The following is an 18,315-nucleotide window of genomic DNA, read 5'->3' as shown; positions in this document are numbered from 1 at the left end:
TTTAATAAATGATATGAGGCCGATTTGAATATACTTTTAGGAAAGGCATAAGCAGGGCCATGGGAACATGAAGGACAGGTGATGAACTCTCATTGGGTCCAACCAGGGCAGGCTTCACAGGGCAGGCAGCCTTTGCACTGGCTTAGAGACAAGCCAAGAGTTCTCTGTGGGAGAACCCTGTGAAAGGAGGAACTATATGAGCAAAGATGGGAAGGTAGGACTTTGAAGGAATAATGCTGAGCCATTCAGTTGTGCCAAGCACATAGATGACTGACCACAGGAAACGTTGCTGAGAGATGAAAGATCTGGAAATACAACCATCTTGGGGCCTGCCGTGTCTGAAAGCTTATTTTTAAATCAGTCAGTGCTCACTGAGGGCCTCCTGCGGGTCCTGGTTTCTGGTACTTGCTGTCAGCAAAGAGACTTCCTATTGGCAAAAGCTGAAGGACACACTCCCACTTCACTTGGGAGCCAAACCAGGTCATCTCCAAGGACATCACAAAGACTAGGGCACAGGGGAAAGAAGGTGGATCGGGCAGATTTGGAGTTAAATTTTTGGCCTTGGGCCAAAAGGCTTCTAACCCACTGAGCCTGTTTTTCCGTCTGTACTGTTGGGGTGTGGTTACCTGCTAGGCGGGGTGGCTTGAAGGCAAGGATGAGAGGAAGAATCCCAAGAAGCCCTGGCTGAGGTTGCATATACCAGGGATGCCTGGAAACACTGAATGGGAATGGGACCCAGCTTGTTTGATACCACTTAGACTCAGAAGTGAGTCCGCTGTGATATCATTCTGATTTTAACAATTGAAAAATGACTCAGGGCCTGAAAAGGGCCGAGGAGTGATCTCAAGCCTCCTCTCAAGTTGGGACTGTAGATGGACCTAATTGATGAGATCAGCTTTACATTTCTCTTAAGGGAAGCGGAGTAGCAGTGATCGGGCTACGCTAATTGTCATAGAACCTTAGCAGCCAAAAGCCAGGTTGAGAGGCCCGGCCATGGGTCTCAGGGCAGAAGACTGGCACTGACGTCCCCTAGCCTGTCCATCAGGATGATGGGCAGCATGTATGGCTAAGAGGTTCCCCCTTTGGACATTGGTTGAGCTACACACTATACTGGTCCTGGGAGACCTGTCTCTGAATGTGGCAGGATATCTGGGAAGAATTAGGCACCTCCTCAGTCCCCAGGCCCTGGATTTGGAAAGCTTCTGGGAGCTTTCCTTTTGAGACTGCCAAGTTCCAGCACCTTTCCAGCTGCAGTTGATTTTTTAAGATTTTATTTATTTATTTATTTATTTGAGAGAGCGAGCATACATGCTGGGTGGGGTTGGAGGGGGCAGAGAGAGAAGCAGGCTCCCTACTAAGCAGGAAACCCACTGTGGGGCTAGATCCCAGAACCCTGGGATTATGACCTGAGTCGAAGGTAGATGCTTAACTAACTAAGCCACCCAGGTGCCCCTGCAGTTGATTTTTTAAATCCAAGGTTTAGGACTTTAAATTATTCCGGGGTCACCTGGGTGGCTCAGTCAGTTAAGCATCAAACTCTTGATTTCGGCTCAGGTCATGATCTCAGGGAGATGAGATCGAGCTCTGAGTTAAGCCTACTTAAGATTACCTGTCTCCCTCTCCCCTCCCCCTGCAAAATTAATTAATTAATCCACATCATCTTTTTCTTACTAAATTTTGGTCGTCTAGAAACTTCTTATTTCCTTTTTTTTTTTTTTAGAAACTTCTTATTTCTAATTCTGTCATTTAATATTGAAGGTTGTGTTGTATAATATTCTGGTTTTATATAATTTGTAGATTTGATAATGGTGCCCTATAGGCCATATTCTAGTCTTTTTTTTTTTTTTTAACTTTTATTTAATTATTCATGAGAGAGAGAGGCAGAGACACAGGCAGAGGGAGAAGCAGGCTTCATGCAAGGAGCCCGAGGTGGGACTCGATCCCAGATCCTGGGATCACGCCCTGAGCCAAAGACAGATGCTCAACCACTGAGCCACCCAGGTGTCCCATATTCTAGTCTTTTGATTAAAAAGTTGAATTAGCGTGCAACCTGGTACAGAGTCCTGCAGACTATCAAAAAACTTCCCATTCACAGGGGTACCTGACTGGCTTAGCTGGTAGACCATGCAACTCTTGATCTTGCGGTTGTGGATTCAAGTCCTACACTATGTGTAGAGATTACTTACAAATAAAGTCTTTAAAAAAAAACTTCCTGGACAGCCTGGGTGGCTCAGCGGTTTAGCACCGCCTTCGGCCCAGGTGTGATCCTGGAGACCCGGGATCGAGTCCTGTGTTGAGCTTCCTGTATGGAGCCTGCTTCTCCCTCTACCTGTGTCTGTGTGTGTGTGTGTGTGTCTCTCTCTCTGTCTGTCTCTCATGAATAAATAAAATCTTAAAAAAAAAAAACTTCCTGTCATTTATCAGGAACCACCAGTTGTGGTCATCTAGTCAGTTAAAATTTAACCTAGATATCTTCTGCTTCACCTTGAATTTCTCAGTCGTTATTGACAAAGCTGCATGAGAGATTTTATCAGATGTATTAACTCCAAGAAAAAAAAGTTACTAACTCTATTAATATATAGTCAACCCTCAACACAGGTTGGGAGTGCCAACCCCTCATGTAGTCGAAAATCCATGTGTAAATTTTGACTGCCCAAAAACTTAATTACAAATAGCCTACTGTTGACCAGAAGCCTTACTGATAACATTAACAGTTGATTACCACATTTTATATTTTTTGTATTATATAATATATTCTATCAATAAAGTAAGCTAGAGAAAAGAATATTTTAGGACAATCATAAAGAGAAAATACATTTATAGTACTGTATTGTATTTATCAAAAAAAAAAAATCCACATGTAGATGGACCCATGTAGTTCAAACCCATGTTGTTCAAGGGTTAGCTGATAGCTCTTGCCATGGTTTAGTTATACCAGTCCAGTAATATTATCACAACAGGAAATAAGGTTTATTGAAACTTTATATGTGCCAGGCTCTATTTTAAATACTAGAGATACAAAGAGAAACAATGTAAAATGGTCCCTCCCCTAATGGAACTTAAATCCTAGTTGTAGGAATTATAGTTTGATATGTATAATTCTTGACAAAGATTCACTGTCCCTTGGGATCATAACCTCTTTACCTAGATGGTCACAGATATTTTTGTCTATAATTTTCTATAATTCTATAATTACAGTTTTCTCAACAGAAAACCATTCAGTTTTTTCCTCTCCTTAAGCACTCATTTCTTCATCTCTCATCCTCTGGTACCTTATCTTTCTTCCATGATTTCTCAATAGATTTATAAGTACTGGTTAAACTATAGGTCTCTTCAGTTTAACTACTTGGGTGGGGAGAATTGAACTCAGGCAGTTGTTTGCTGTGTTACTTTCTGGTTGTTGTGGAGCTTTTTCCTAATTCTTTTGAAGAATAAATGACAAATATAGTTGTATTTATTTAATATGTACAATGTGATGATTTGATATATATACACATTGTAGAATGATTACCAAGATCAAGATAAGTAACCTGTCCATCTCTTCATATAGCTAGCTCTCTTTTTGTGTGTGGAGTGATGGAGAAGAACACAGGTATCTACTCTCAGCAACTTCCAGTGTGCAGTACAGTATTAATTAACTTCAGTTGCCTCCATGCTGTTTGTTAGAGCTTCACGATTTACTCTTCTTATAACTGAAACTTTGTACCCTTTGATCTACCTGTAGCCCTCCCCTTAGCCTCTGGCAATCACCGTTCCATTTTGTTTCTATGAAATTGGTGTTTTTGGTTTTTTGGGGTTTTTTTAAGGATTCCATATGTAAATGATCCCAATATACTACTTCACTTAGCATATGCTCTCTAGGTTCATCCGGGTTGTCACAAATGGCAGGATTTCCTTCTTCTTTTGTGAACGAATAATGCTTCATTATAATGAATAATGTTGTATATATGTAAACATGCCACATTTTTATATCCATTCATCTGTCAAAGGACATTTAACTGTCATCTTTATTGTTTTGGCTCTATGACTAATGCTGCAGTCAACATGGGAATGCAGATGTCTGTTCAAGATACTGATAATCAGTCAACTAATTATTGACAAGGGCACCAAGAATATAGAATAGGGCAAGGACAATCTCTTTAATAAATGATATTGGGGGCAGCCCGAGTGATTCAGTGGTTTAGCACTGCCTTCAGCCCAGGGCGTGATCCTGGAGTCCTGGGATGGAGTCCCACGTCAGGCTCCCTGCATGGAGCCTGCTTCTCCCTCTGCCTATATCTCTGCTTCTCTCTTTGTGTCTCTCATGAATAAATGAATAAAATATTTTAAAAATAATAATAAATGGATTAGACTTCCATGTAAAACCTAAAACTAAAAATCTAGAAGAAAACATGGGGAAAAGCTTTTTGACATAGGTCTTGGCAGTGATTTCTTGGTTAATCACCAAAAGTACAGGCAACAAAAGCAAAAATAAACAAATGGGACTACATCAAAACGAGAAGATCTGCACAGCAATGGAAGCAATAAATTGAAAAGACATATTACAGAATGGAAAAAAATATTTACAAGTCATATCTGATAAAGAATTTATACAACTCAGTAGTAAAAAATAATAATAATAATAATCCAGATGAAAAATGGACAAGGACCTGCATAGACATTTTTCCTAAGAAAAATGGGTGGCTCAGCAATTTAGCACCTGCCTTCGGCCTAGGGTGTGATCCTGGAGTCCTGGGATCGAGTTCCACATCAGGCTCCCTGCATGGAGCCTGCTTCTCCCTCTCCCTGTGTCTCTGCCCACCCCCCCCCCCCATGAATAAATAAATAAAATCTTAAAAAGAAAAATGTAGATACATGAAAAGGGCTCAGCATCACTAAACATCAGGAAAACACCAATCAAAACCACAATGAGAGGGGCACCTAGGAGGCTCCGTCGGTTAGGCATCTTCAGCTCAGGTCATGGTCCCAGGATAGAGCCCCACATGGAGCTCCTTGCTCGGTGGGAACCTGCTTTTCCCTCTCCCTTTGCGTGCTGCTCCCCCTGCTTGAGCTCTCTCTCTGTCGAATAAATAAATCTTTAAAAACACACATGATAAGATGCCTTACATCTGTTGGGATGACTGTTATGAGAAAGATAAGAGATAACAAATGATGAGGATATGGGAAAAAAAAAACATACATACTGGTGGTGGGAATGTAAACTGGTATATAGCCATTACAGAACACAGAGCAATTCCTCAAAAAAATTGAAACTAGAGCTGTCGTGACCTAGCAGTCTCTCTCCCAGGTAGCTATCTGTTTATCTACTCAGAACTTCAGTTCTTGTGACCCTTCTAATTCTAGCTTTCAGATTATTGTCCATATGTGAATTTACAAAAGAGGCATATTAGTAGTCAAAGTCTTGTTTTCCTCTGTTATCAAAGTGAATAATCAAGCACCTACCACAAACTCTGAACCTCTCCTTCTGGTCCTCTGAACATAACTTGAAAGAATGTAGTACCCTTAGCATTTTTTTAAGACTTGGCTCTTTTTAGGTTGCACTTTGTGTTATCCTTAGTTGTGTTGCACTTCTTTTCATCTTTTGTTTAGAATCCTTTCAAAAGACTAGAGCTCTTAATATATATGAAAATGCCTGGCACATGGTGAGCCCTAGGACATATAAGTGGAATCTGCTTTCTATTTGTGGGTTTAGCCCCTTTGTGAAGCCTCTCAGACCTTGAGCTGTGGTCAGGCTTCCTGGAGCTGTAGCCAGGCATCATACCAATCTTTTCTCTAACTTTTGTGGAGGCTTTTTAATCATTTGTGTAACAAAAGACATGTTCTGTTTAATGTTTAAATTAAAAGCTTCAGATAATAAGTTCGTAAACTGTTAGGTAAACGGGTTTTATTATATGATCATGACACCAGTGTTTTTGTTTTCTTAATAGCTACCTGCGAAATGTGTGGCATGGTTGGTGTGCGAGATGCTTTTTACTCCAAAACAAAGCGTTTCTGTAGCGTTTCATGTTCACGAAGCTATTCGTCAAACTCCAAGAAGGCAAGCATTTTGGCCAGACTTCAGGTAACGGTACAGAAACCTTCTTATTCTTTATTTCTTTTATTACTATGGCTTTCACTGTTTATCTGCCATTTGATTGTGATTCACTGCACTCCACCTCTACCCAGTTGACCAGTTACCACTTTATACCCCACAATTTTTTTTCAATATGTGGTCTCCAGAGTTTGTTCAGTCTATAAAATTGAACAGCTATTATAGACAAGCCATACTCCAAAGTAAACTATGAGCTGTTTGTGTAATAATGAATTGAAAATACTTTTTTTTCTAGATAAGTATAAATATAATAAACACCTTGTTATATACAGAAATTGAAACCATTTTTCCCCCTTGTTTTCTTTTGAGGTAACATCAAGATAGAATCAGTTATTCAATATTCGGGGGGAAATGATTTACCCTTTGGTATTCTCCATCATCTTTGCTTTGTAGTTTTGATTATAACCTATTTGATACCTTGAACAAATGTGTTTGGTTAATCCAACTAACCTTTTTGAAACGTTCATGGTATAAAAAGAAATCTTTCTTTTAAATGTACATCAGTGCCTACAAAATGGAGATTTGACCATTTGACTAAGTTGTTGCTATTGTATATAAAAATGTTTTTAAGACATTTAACTGATTTCTGTAATATATTTGAGTGATCACATCTTTCTTACTCTCCTTTAACTTATTGTGATCATTACGTAGCACTAAAAGGATTATATAAATTCCCCAAATTAAGGAAATACATCACTTAGATGTATTTCTATATTTCAGATAGACAGTACGTAAGATCCTGAGCAGTGGTCTGTACCCAAATGGATGGCAGTTTGTCACACTGTGAATTTGGCCCATGATCATTTTGTCATTGATCTTTTGCGTTAGCACTAAAGGTATAAAACCTCAGTCACTTGCTCTTTAAACATTAAATTATCTTCTCTTACCATATAAATAGCAATGCTTGGCAACCTGCATGAGTGAATAACCACTGGTTTTATCTAGTATAAGAAGGAATCAAGTATCCACCACAGCCTATATTTTAACATCTTATGGGATATAATTTTTTATTAACATATTAATTTGCATATTGCTGTTTTAGTCTGTGCCAGCTCTGCTACCCATGTTAGATGTCTACATCGTAGCAGAACTCCAAAAAACATTTCTCATGTTAAAATTCCTTGTATGTTTCCTCTGCTTTAATAATTTTCTAAACCCTTGATGTTACTTAAGCAGAATGAGTAGTATGCAATCAGGTTAATTTTTTCGGTGGAGGGGGGTGGATGAAAAAGAATCCTATTTACTTAACTCTTCTTGTTTTAGGGTAAGCCTCCAACAAAGAAAGCAAAAGTTCTTCAGAAACAACCTTTAGTTGCTAAACTAGCCGCATATGCTCAGTATCAAGCTACCTTGCAAAATCAAGCAAAGACTAAAGCAGGTAATACTGGTGAATGTAATAGAGGTGAAATATTTGATACTGCTTCATCTAATTTGAATTAATAACAGTTTAATTTTGAATTTTGTTAACTAAGCTATTTCTAGGCCCTACTAGTACATTATCACACGAGGCTTCCTGATAATGGTTTTGGTTTCAATAAATTATTCTAGAAGAGAATAGTTGTGTTCACAAGTTCAGTGCTTGGGGCAGTATCCTTATCATTTTTTATTTGGTTTATCATTTTCCATGTACAGATTCTCTATGTTGTGAATGGTGGGGAGCACTGTGGAGATAAATTTAACAGGCTTTGAAGGGAGAAAGGAGAAGAGAGTAGTAAGGAAGAGATTGAGGAAAGGATCACTTCTGATAGAAGATTCTTAACAGGAAGGCAGAAGCAGGGGGTGTAGGAGGGAGTAAAACAATGAAAAACCCTAGTGAAGGTATCAGTGGCAGATACTGGATGGGAATCTCATTGAGGTGCCAGGTAAAAGCTGCATAGGAATAAAAACCTAAAAGCCACCATGGCATTCTTTGTTATCCTGAACACTTCTGCTCTCAGCTGTTCTTTGCTGCTTATTACTAAAGAGCTCTTTCTTACTCCATTTCCCAGTTTATGCTGTGTATAGAAGAGTTAAACTATTTGTTTGCAGATAGGATCTATGCAAAAGTTCATGTTTATTTGAAAAGTTCTTAAATCTTTACAGGAAAAAACTTTCAAGGTGATAAGTTAATTTTATAGCATTTCACATTTTCTTGTGAATAAAAGATTTGAGAATTGTAATATATCTAAATTTATTTTTTTTCAACAGCAGTCTCCATGGAAGGCTTCAGCTGGGGTAACTACATCAATAGCAATAGCTTTATCGCAGCTCCAGTTACCTGCTTTAAACATGTGAGTATGGAATTTCTCACTTGTATTGAAATGCTTAGTCATTGTTTAAAGTCATTGTATCTTCAGCTTTAAACATAACACCTAAATGTCTTGTCTTTAGAAGATCTTTACTGTATCCATTGTCATAAAAATGTTTCTTTTTATTATACTTATTAGTAGCTAAAAATAACTTCTAGAAGTTTTACAAGTAAAAGTGTCCTTTAAAGAAATTATAATTTGAAATTTTCCTACTAAGCTGAATGATATACAGTTGCTGATTTTGTATATCATGTGTATTGGCAGTGTTGTATGGTTCAACATAATCCCATGTTACCTAAACCTTTGTGATCTGACCTGATAATTCAGAAAAGGATCTTCCTTCTGGTTATGTTTATATTTCTAAAGGTAAAATCACAAAAACAAGGAACTATCAGTAATAGAGCATTATGGGCTGTAATATGTGATACATACCAGAAAACCCTTTGCAGGATATTTTTGGCAATTACAGAGTAAAAAAAAAAAAAAGATTCTTACAGAGTATACTAAGTAATTCGGAATTATGTTAAAAAACGTTATCAAAAAATGTTTGTTTCTTTGGATCCTCTCCCTTTTTATTCAGTGATCTGTGATTGATTCTCTCAAATACTTTTTTGACCTTACTACAAGTTTAATTTATATTTAAAGGCTCTATATGCTAGAAGGAAAAAAAAAGATTCTATCTGCTACTATGTACAAAAAGAACAGAGAATTTAGAAAATTAATGAAATTTTGCTTACATTAAACATTTTGTTAAATTAGGACTTCACTTTTAAATAACAGCATGTGGACAAAACTGAGCTTGAGTTCCTGCTGTAGAAACCCAAATGAATTTTCATTTGTTCACAGCCAATACAGACTCTTGATCAAGGCCAAGCACATGAAATCAGTGGTAGAAATGTAAACTAAAGCTGAGTACATTAATTTGCTAGTTTTCTTTCCTAAAAGTACAGGTGCTCAGCCCATAGTTGGTGGCATGCTGACTCTGAGGCAGCCTAAGTGGGATCCTAGATACTCAGTGTAAAGTAGGTGATGTACTTCACCATAACGTGTATGGTAGTGTCACATTTGTGAAATAGATTAAATACACAGCAACAGCAACATTAAAGAGAACTGGAAAGCAGATCTTTGTCTTTCTCTCTAGTTCTTTCTGCTTTTGAGAAGCTCAAACTCAGATTAAGTTCTCAGCTATAATAACACCTTTCTCCCAGATGCCTGGAACATTTATAGTCTCTTGTGAATAGCCTTTATCTCTTTTCCTATCCTTAATTTAATATTCTGGGGTTCTTTTATATTTTGATACCATAAACCATGTAAAGCTGTGTTATGTAAGTAATCAATTTTTTTAAAAGCTTTTGAAAATCCCAAAGGCATATTTTATTTCATGTCCGTGTCTTTGAATAATAATAGTAAAGTTCTTTGTAAGAAAATCTATATTATAATAATGAAACTGATTTTGTTTTCAACTCTGCTTTTTTTAAGATGTTCTATCATATAGATCAGGGCAACTAGCCTTATTGTATTATTAATGATGATATTGTGCAGGCTCCTGTTTCTTGCTGAGAAACAAGGCATCTCTTCACCCAGTGTCTACCTGCTCCACTCAACTTTCTTTACTACCTTTTTCTTACCAAGTAGGAAAATGACTGATAGGGGTAATTTCTTAGTTCATTTTAGCACAAGTGACTGCTTTGTTGCCTTAACCAGCATCTGCACATGAAGCCATTTGATTTAGGTCAGACCTTATACTACGTTTGATTTCATCCTTTAGAGCTGACTCTTCCTGGTTCTTCCCCCACATAGTTTTCTAGGTCTCCAACGAGAGTTACTGGCTTTGACTTTAAAAAGTCTTTGTCAGGAGCTCCTGGGAGCGCGAGGCCCTGCCTTGTTTCATCCATCTTCTATTCTTCTAAGACTCAAACCGCCTGCCCTAACACTGGTGCGCCAGTAAGGCCCACTTCCTCTAGACATCACATCTGCCTTGTCCCCATCTTGAGCACAGGTTGGAGGCCTTTTCCTGCTCCTAAGGGATCCTTTTTCAAACATTTTAAGAAACATCCAGTGTGTAACAGAGAAGCAGAACTGTTCTGACTGAACCAAGAATCGGAGCTGGCAGCAGTGTCAGAGCTCTATGAATGCCTCGCTGCTTCAACGTAACCCAGCCTCTTCTGGAGTAAGGGTCAAAGGTTAAAAAAAAAAAACACTTTATATTTTCTGGCACTTAAGTATATTTGTGATTGGTTCTAAAATTATAGGATTTCACGAGTGGAATTCTTTTTCCACAGTCTTTCAACTTCTGGGATTGAAGCTTCTGCAAAGTATATCATAAGACTGTGTCCTCTTTGATAGTTGCTGTAATGCACAATGCTTTATACTCGGTCACTCAGAACAGTGTTGACATTTTTTATAGTTAGTGGAAATCGAGCCTCAACTGTTACTAAATATACCTACTTCAAATCTCTATCATGATTGCCATGTATCTAGTGTATCTTTCCCTTTGTCTAGGTGGTACTTTGGTAGTTTTGAGACTTTTTCTTTTGGGGGGGGGGTTGGTTTTTGGGGGTTTGTTCATTTGCTTGTGTAAGCTTCAGAATTATTATTCTTTTCCCTAATAGACATAGTTAGAGTAAGAGGAAGCTGCACTGATTGATTTAGCAAGGGTGGGGTGAGGTGGCCAGAGCCTTGGCCCCTGATTGTTCTTCCCCCTTCCTTGGTAGTCTTGGAGGTTGGAAACCACTGAATTAGGTAATAACACTTTCAGTTAATCTTAAATCACATGGTCCCAAAACTGTAAAGTATCTTAGGAATCATCTAGTTCATCTGATCCATCTCTTGTTGTAAATGAAACTCTTAACTACTTTTTTCAGTAGCCAAATTATAAATTCAATTTGAGGATTTAACCTGCTTTTCATAAGTTAAAGTTTTGGGGAGTTATTTGGTGTAGTTTTTTATTAAGTCCCTATAGGAAAAACGCTCATGTATTTCACATATACATTGTTACCACACAATATTTCTGACACCAGATATGCAGATACCAATCAGTAGTCCCAGGCTGTTACCTGTGCTTCTGCCCAACTAACTATAAATCAGAGTTCCCGTGACCTGCTCCTTGGGTTCAGTAATTTCCTAGGATGGTTTACAAAAGTTAGGGAAACAAATACTTATATTTGCTAGTTTATTATAAAGGGTATAATAAACAATACAAGTGAACAGCCAGGTGAAAAGGTACATAAGGCATGGTTATAAGAAGGGGCATGGAACTTCATGCCCTCTCTGGGCATGCCACTCTCCTAGCACCCCATGTGATCACCAACCCAGAAGCTCTCTGAACCTCGTATACAGATTTCCCTCGCTATCTGAAAGTCCACTTTAGGGACGCCGGGGTGGCTCAGTGGTTGAGTATCTGCCTTCAGCTCAGGGCGTGGTCCTGGGATCCCCTCGAGGAGCCTGCTTCTCCTTCTGCCTGTCTCTGCCTCTCTGTGTGTGTGTCCCATGAATAAATAAATAAAGTCTTAGGAAAAAAAAATGAAAGTCCACTTTATACCACTTCACTTTTGCAAAAGACTTGCATTGGTACCTGTTTTCACTAACCAAAAGAAATCAGAAATGGATTTTTGCTCTCAGGAAATGGTGAGTGCTTCCTCACTTTATGCCATTTTGGCTTACAAAAGGTTTTATGGTTATAGTAATTGTTTAACCTACTTTCGGATGGCAGGTGAAGCCTATATTTTGGGTTTCTGATGAAGGCTTCATTGTATAGGCATGATCAATCATGAACTCAGTCTCCACACCCTCCTTTTCCCAGACAATGGAGACTGGGGCTGAGGGTTCTGAGCCTCTTCTCATGGGCTCATCTTTCTGGTAACCAACCCCCCATCCTGAGGCTATCCAGGAGCCCACCCAGAGTCTCCTCATTAGAACAAAAGATGCTCCTATCACTTAAGAGATTCCAGAGGATTTAGGAGCTCTATGTCAGGACCCAGGTCAGAGACTAAATAGAACAAAAGATGCTCCTGGTGCTCTTGTCATATAGGAAATTACAAAGGTCTTAAGAGCTCTGTGCCAGGAACAAGGGTCAGAGAGACTGAATTGTGTGTGTGTCCCTTTTTTTTTCTTCGTTTTTATATATATTTCCTATTTTTTCACAGCCTTCTAAAAGCAGTATCCATATCTATCCTAACTGGAAAAATCCAAAATATCACTGCAGTACTGATGCCAGTTAGGTACACTATACCTAACACTATTCATGAAATTCACAGGTGATATTTTCTTCTAGTAATTTATGTTTGAACCCAAGAGAGTCTCCAGTTGATCAATGCATATGCAGAACATTGAGCTTAAAACATTCTTAATGTTTTTAAAAGACCATAGTCTTTAAGATTGATTGATTTAAGATTTTATTTTATTTATTTACTTATTTATTTTATTTATTTATAAAGAGAATGTAAGTCAGGGGAGAAAGCTGAGAGAGAGTGGGAAAGAATTTCAAACAAACTCTGCTGAGTGCACAGCTCAACACAGGACTCAATCTCAACAATCCTGAGATCATGACCTGAGCCCAAACCAAGAGTTCAATGCTTAACTACCTGAGCCACCAGGTGCCCCAAGACTGTAATCTTCTTTTTTTTTTTTTTTAATTTTTTTTTTTTTATAATAGGCACACAGTGAGAGAGAGAGGCAGAGACACAGGCAGAGGGAGAAGCAGGCTCCATGCACCGGGAGCCCGATGTGGGATTCGATCCCGGGTCTCCAGGATCGCACCCTGGGCCAAAGGCAGGCGCCAAACCGCTGCGCCACCCAGGGATCCCAAGACTGTAATCTTTTAAATTGAAGCAGTCCTATTTCCCAAAACTTTAAAGTCAACTAAAACACTTCTTTCCTAGATATATAGCACAAGCCAAAATGTGCAAATATCAAGTGGATGTGAAACATCTAAATCATAATCCTTTAGTCGTATATTTAAGACTTGAGATTTCTTTCGTTTGATATTGGACTATATACTCTGGTGTCTTGTTGATAACTCATTGCTAAGACCAGGAATCATCCTTTTATCTCCCTTGATAATAGTTTCATTTTTTTTAAGATTTTATTTATTTATTCATGATATATATATAGAGAGAGACAGACAGACAGGCAGGCAGGCAGGCAAAGGGAGAAACAGGCTCCATGCAGGGAGCCCGACGTGGAACTCAATCCCGGGACTCCAGGATCAGGCCCTGGGCTGAAGGTGGCGCTAAACCGCTGAGCCACACAGGCTGCCCTGTTTTATTATTTTTTTAAAGGCCCTCTGTATACTTATATTCCATAACTTTATTTTTTTTAAGATATTATTTATTTATCAATTAGAGAGAGAGGCAGAGACACAGTATACACCATAACTCTAAAGCTGACTTTACTGCACAAATATACCTCGTATCACTGACGCAGTACATTCTAATCCTCTCTTTGATGCCTGACCTGTATGCCAGGTGTTTTGAGAAGGTAAGATTATCTGCACTTTTTTGCAACATGTATCACAAATATATTTTTGGGTTTTAAAGTAAAGCAAAAGTCTTTTTGTGTATGTACAATAACAGTTTCTCTTTTAGTAAAACTCATGATCCATTTCTCAAGTATACATTTAATAGTAAAATAATCTGTATCAAGTAAAATTACTTTCTGGCTTTTTTTCCATAGCCTTGACCACACATAATACAACTCCACTGAAAGTTGAAGATAGATATCCATGTCGGTTCTAACCAAAGTTAAAATCTTCAGTTTGTCATCCTATATTACAGAATTGTATTTTAATGGAAATAAAATTTCAGTTAGTTTCTGGCACTTATTAGTGCTCCTTCTGAGTTAACTATCACGGGTCTTGCCATGAAATTTCTACAGAAAAACAGTGGATTCTAACATAATAAAAATCACCTGTTTTTTATGTTTTAAAGAAAACCTAAGTAATCTAGATTATTTTAATGTTGGTCTTTTTTTTTTTTTTAAGATTTTATTTATTCATGAGAGACACAGAAAAAGGCAGAGACACAGGCAGAGGGAGAAACAGGCTCCACGCAGGGAGCCTGATATGGGACTTGATCCGGGGACTCTGGGATCACACCTTGAGCCAAAGGCAGACGTTCAACCGCTGAGCCACCCAGGTGTCCCTGTTGGTCTGTTTTTTAAAGTGGTTCTTGATTTTCTGTTGGGATCTCCCAATTCTTTTTTTTTTTTCCTTAAGATTTTATTTATTCATGAGAGACACAGAGAAGCAGGCTCCATGCAGGGAGCCCGATGTGGGACTCGATCCCGGGACTCCAGGATCACACCCTGAGCCAAAGGCAGACACTCAACCGCTGAGACACCCAGGCGTCCTGCATTCTCCCATTCTTAATCTTGCTTCCACTGCACACATCCCATCTTCCTTTTATACTCTCCTTACACTTGTCCTCATCCTGTAGCTACCACCTCAAAAAGTAGATTCTGGTCTCAAACCAAAAGGTGAGTGGACTTTCTGCAGAAAGAGGGAACAATTTTTTTCCTATTTCAATGTACCAATTCCGGCAAGTAGCATTTAGGAGTTCTGATTTCTTTCCGGTGAATTTCCTATAATGTTTTCTTCCCTTTTGGCCAAATAATATTTCATCTTTCCCAACTAGATGAACATTAATAATCATATGCCTGTTAGTCTCTCACTGTTAGTTTGTACATTTGCAATGTCATCATTGAGATAGATTCTTTCTTGGTTACCCACTGCAACTTCTGCAGCTACCCACTTGTTGAAGATTGTGGGTGGTTATCATAATTGGTTGGCAGTTCTGTGGAGGGAGATTCGTATTTCTGCCATGAAGCATCATGTGTTCAGTGTATCAGCCCTCTGAGAGTCTAAATACTAGCCATCTGGGCTGTTGGACTATCTGGGAATGTTCTTGAAGTGCAGACAATAAGACTCCCCACCCAATTTTTTATAGATAGTCAGGTGAAGGTTATCATTCATTTGTGCTGGGGAGCCCTCAGCATTTGGATTTGGCCATGTCCTACAGGACCTGATGACAGCTTACCTTGCAGGGAAGGAGAGTCGCTCCCAGATAGCCCTCACGAGTGGCCCTGGAGCAGGAAGTGGTGAAGCAGATCTTCCTGATTTGGGAGGAGCCTGAGGTGGACCTCTCGTCCTGAGTCTGGAAGGTAAATTTGTTGTTACCTGTAAATTATGGTTCTGCTAGTTCATGCTATGCCAATCCAGACTTTCAGAGGTATCCCTCCTGCCAGCAAGAGAAGACAGATGACTTGGATGAAGATGGCTGTCAAGCCCTGGGTCATTTAGTCTTCCACACTTAAGAGTGTTCATTTTAAACAAAAGGGCAGATATATCTGTGAAATTACCTTATTATTTCAACACATTGAGCACATGCTATGTAGAAACTATGGTGCTCTTTTTTGTTGTTTTTGTTTCTTCATTTTTTGTTCTTAGAGTGAACCATATGGATTGGTTTAAGAGGGCCTAGCAGAACCACAACCTTACAGGCAAGAACAAATGTCACTTTCTGCTACTTTCTCCTATACCAATCCAGACTGTAGGGACAAAAACGTAATATCCCCCAATGAAGTGAGTATCATCCTTATTTTTTAAGTGAGCATATTGATACTTTATTTTCTTTAATAAAATGTGACTGAAAGTTATTTTCTAAAAATAATCGTTAAGGCTAAAAAAAAATTGGGATGAAATTGTCATATCTAGCTCTAAGAGAAGTACTGTACACCAAATTCACTTAGCTGTATGCCAACCTAACCCCCAATTTATCAGCATAACCATGCTTCTTTCTTCTCAACAAAAAAAAAAGACAAAACAAAACCATTCCACAAGATTTGGCAACCAAACAAAGAAGGGTGGATACCCTACCTTAATTTAGTGCATATATTAGCTGTATCTATCTGCTCTAATTGGTTCATCCTCACAGAAATGAAAATATGGTCTTAATGTTGATATATCTTAGCTTAATCTACATTACTGTCATCTTTCCAGCCTCTCCTTTTCTGATCATATCTGCTGGCAATAGGGATGGCCCTACAGTCTAGAATGATATAGGGGGAGATAGCAGAACCTGAAGAGTCCAGTCTTTCAATTAAAAAAATATTAGAAAGAGGTAGTCGTCATAATGGATGTACTGTTTTTTGCACAGCTCAGGGAGATAAGTTACATGTACTCTTCCAGAATCACAAATATTTGAGATAAGCCACGGTCTCCCAAGTTACTGAGGCATATTCATTGCTTGTGCTACTTAAAGTAATAGTCATAATTTGATTCTATCTTTGGTGTCCAGACTTACTCTATCTAGTTCAGGATTTGACCTTTTCTTCCATCATGAACTATTGAGAGGACAGAGGTTGAGTACCGTTTTAAGCTAATCCTCCTATGGATTGGCATCCACCAAAGTAGGAGAAGCCTTGCATGGAAGACATTTAACCAGTGTTCAAATTGGCTAGATCGTGTAACTCTTAGATGTCTTTGTTTGGTCATCTTTGAACTCTGAAGCTGTATTGTCTTTCCCTGGTTTGTCCATATTATCAGGTCTTTTATAACCTCACCCAGTCCTTTTCTCTATGTTCAAGGTTCTAAGTTATATTTAACAAGGAGCTGTTAAGGCCACAGAGACTGTTTAGTATTTATCAGCATTTGTATTCCTAAATTCACTTATTTGATTTAATTAAACGTTGCATAAATTTCAAATAACTGTAAATGGCCTCAAGTTTTAAGGATTAAAATGTAATGGAAATTGTAATTTGGGCATGTTAGACTTGGGAAAATCTCTTTACTATACTCATTTAATCAGCTTTCTGAGTCCCCATTCTAACCATGTGGTATGGAGGCTAGCGATTACTAGTTCTAACTTTGAAAGTTTCCTCTTTGTTTAGAAATAAATTATTTAACAATTTACATGGTATGCATCTCCAAAAACTCTTCAATTCCACCTCTTTAATAACTATCTGGTGCTTTTGCCACATATAGTTTTAACAGACTATATTTTATTAATTTAACTTAAGTTGAAAATACATATAACTAAATTTTGTTTCTCCTATTATTTGAAACCACATTGATGGTTGGAGATTTTTTTTTCTTTCTGCTCTTTGGACGGACCCTTTAAAAATAGAGGTTAAGATGAAGTGCATTCATTCAGCATATATTAAAAATAGTAAGTTTCTCTGCTTTATCCTGTGAAATCTATTGAGTTTATGATTTGGCTTTTACAAAAATTGCTGCTCAGGTCTTACATTAGGACAGTATTGAATTTTGAAGTTGACATGGATCTATTCTAATATATGTGAGATTCTCTTCATCTTGAGATCGCCCCTGACACTGGCTTTTTCCAAATAGAGTTCTATGGAAAGGGAAATAACAGCTCTATTTTTGGAGAAAAATGAATGAGTTAAATGGCATTTTTAATATTTCCATTATTGATGAGAATGCTTATTTTAAACAATGTGTTTAGGCTTTTATGTTATTAAGATGATAACTTAATAATTTTTATATGACAGGCACCTATGGGGACCTGCTGGGGTGATATCTCAGAAAATGTGAGAGTAGAAGTTCCCAATACAGACTGCAGCCTACCTACCAAAGTCTTCTGGATTGCTGGAATTGTAAAATTAGCAGGTGAAAGCACATATAATAATTTACCAGAAAATGCCAGTTATGTTTTTGTAATTTGTAAGAAAGCATATTTGTAAATTTTGCAAGTGTTGACAAGTAAAAAATGAATACAGTAATAGGACAGAGGTTAGCAAAATTTTTTTTATAAAAAAATAGATGGTAAATACTTTTAGTTTTATGGGCAGATCAATCTCTCTCACAGTTCCTTAGCTCTACCATCGTAGCATGAAGGCAACCATAGCAGTATATAAATGGATACATGGCTGTGTGTTAGTGACACTTTATTTATGAGCATTGAAATTTGAATTTTATGT

The 18,315-nt window shown here is 38.1% G+C and overlaps 1 protein-coding gene across 10 annotated transcripts in view; it reads left to right on the top strand.

The window, feature by feature from the left end:
• MBTD1 (mbt domain containing 1) overlaps positions 1-18,315 on the top strand; it is a 66,542-nt gene that overhangs the window by 25,500 nt on the left and 22,727 nt on the right. For 7 of the 10 annotated variants that reach the window (XR_003234571.2, XM_072747493.1, XM_072747495.1 and 4 more), the window contains 4 exons: positions 5,928-6,067; positions 7,355-7,469; positions 8,279-8,361; positions 17,887-18,004. Coding sequence is in view for 9 of the 10 variants with exons in the window: in XM_072747493.1 (XP_072603594.1) it covers positions 5,928-6,067; positions 7,355-7,469; positions 8,279-8,361; positions 17,887-18,004 (456 nt within the window). In the remaining variant the exon portion in view is untranslated. The remainder of the gene's footprint in view (positions 1-5,927; positions 6,068-7,354; positions 7,470-8,278; positions 8,362-17,886; positions 18,005-18,315) is intronic. The other 3 variants (XM_072747498.1, XM_072747497.1, XM_025995957.2) reach the window with 1 other exon arrangement.

This window comes from Vulpes vulpes, chromosome 2 (genome assembly GCF_048418805.1).
Source record: "Vulpes vulpes isolate BD-2025 chromosome 2, VulVul3, whole genome shotgun sequence".
Taxonomy (NCBI): Eukaryota; Metazoa; Chordata; class Mammalia; order Carnivora; family Canidae; genus Vulpes; species Vulpes vulpes.
The sequence above is the reverse complement of the archived record's forward strand: the minus strand, read 5'-3'. Positions and strand labels throughout refer to the sequence as shown.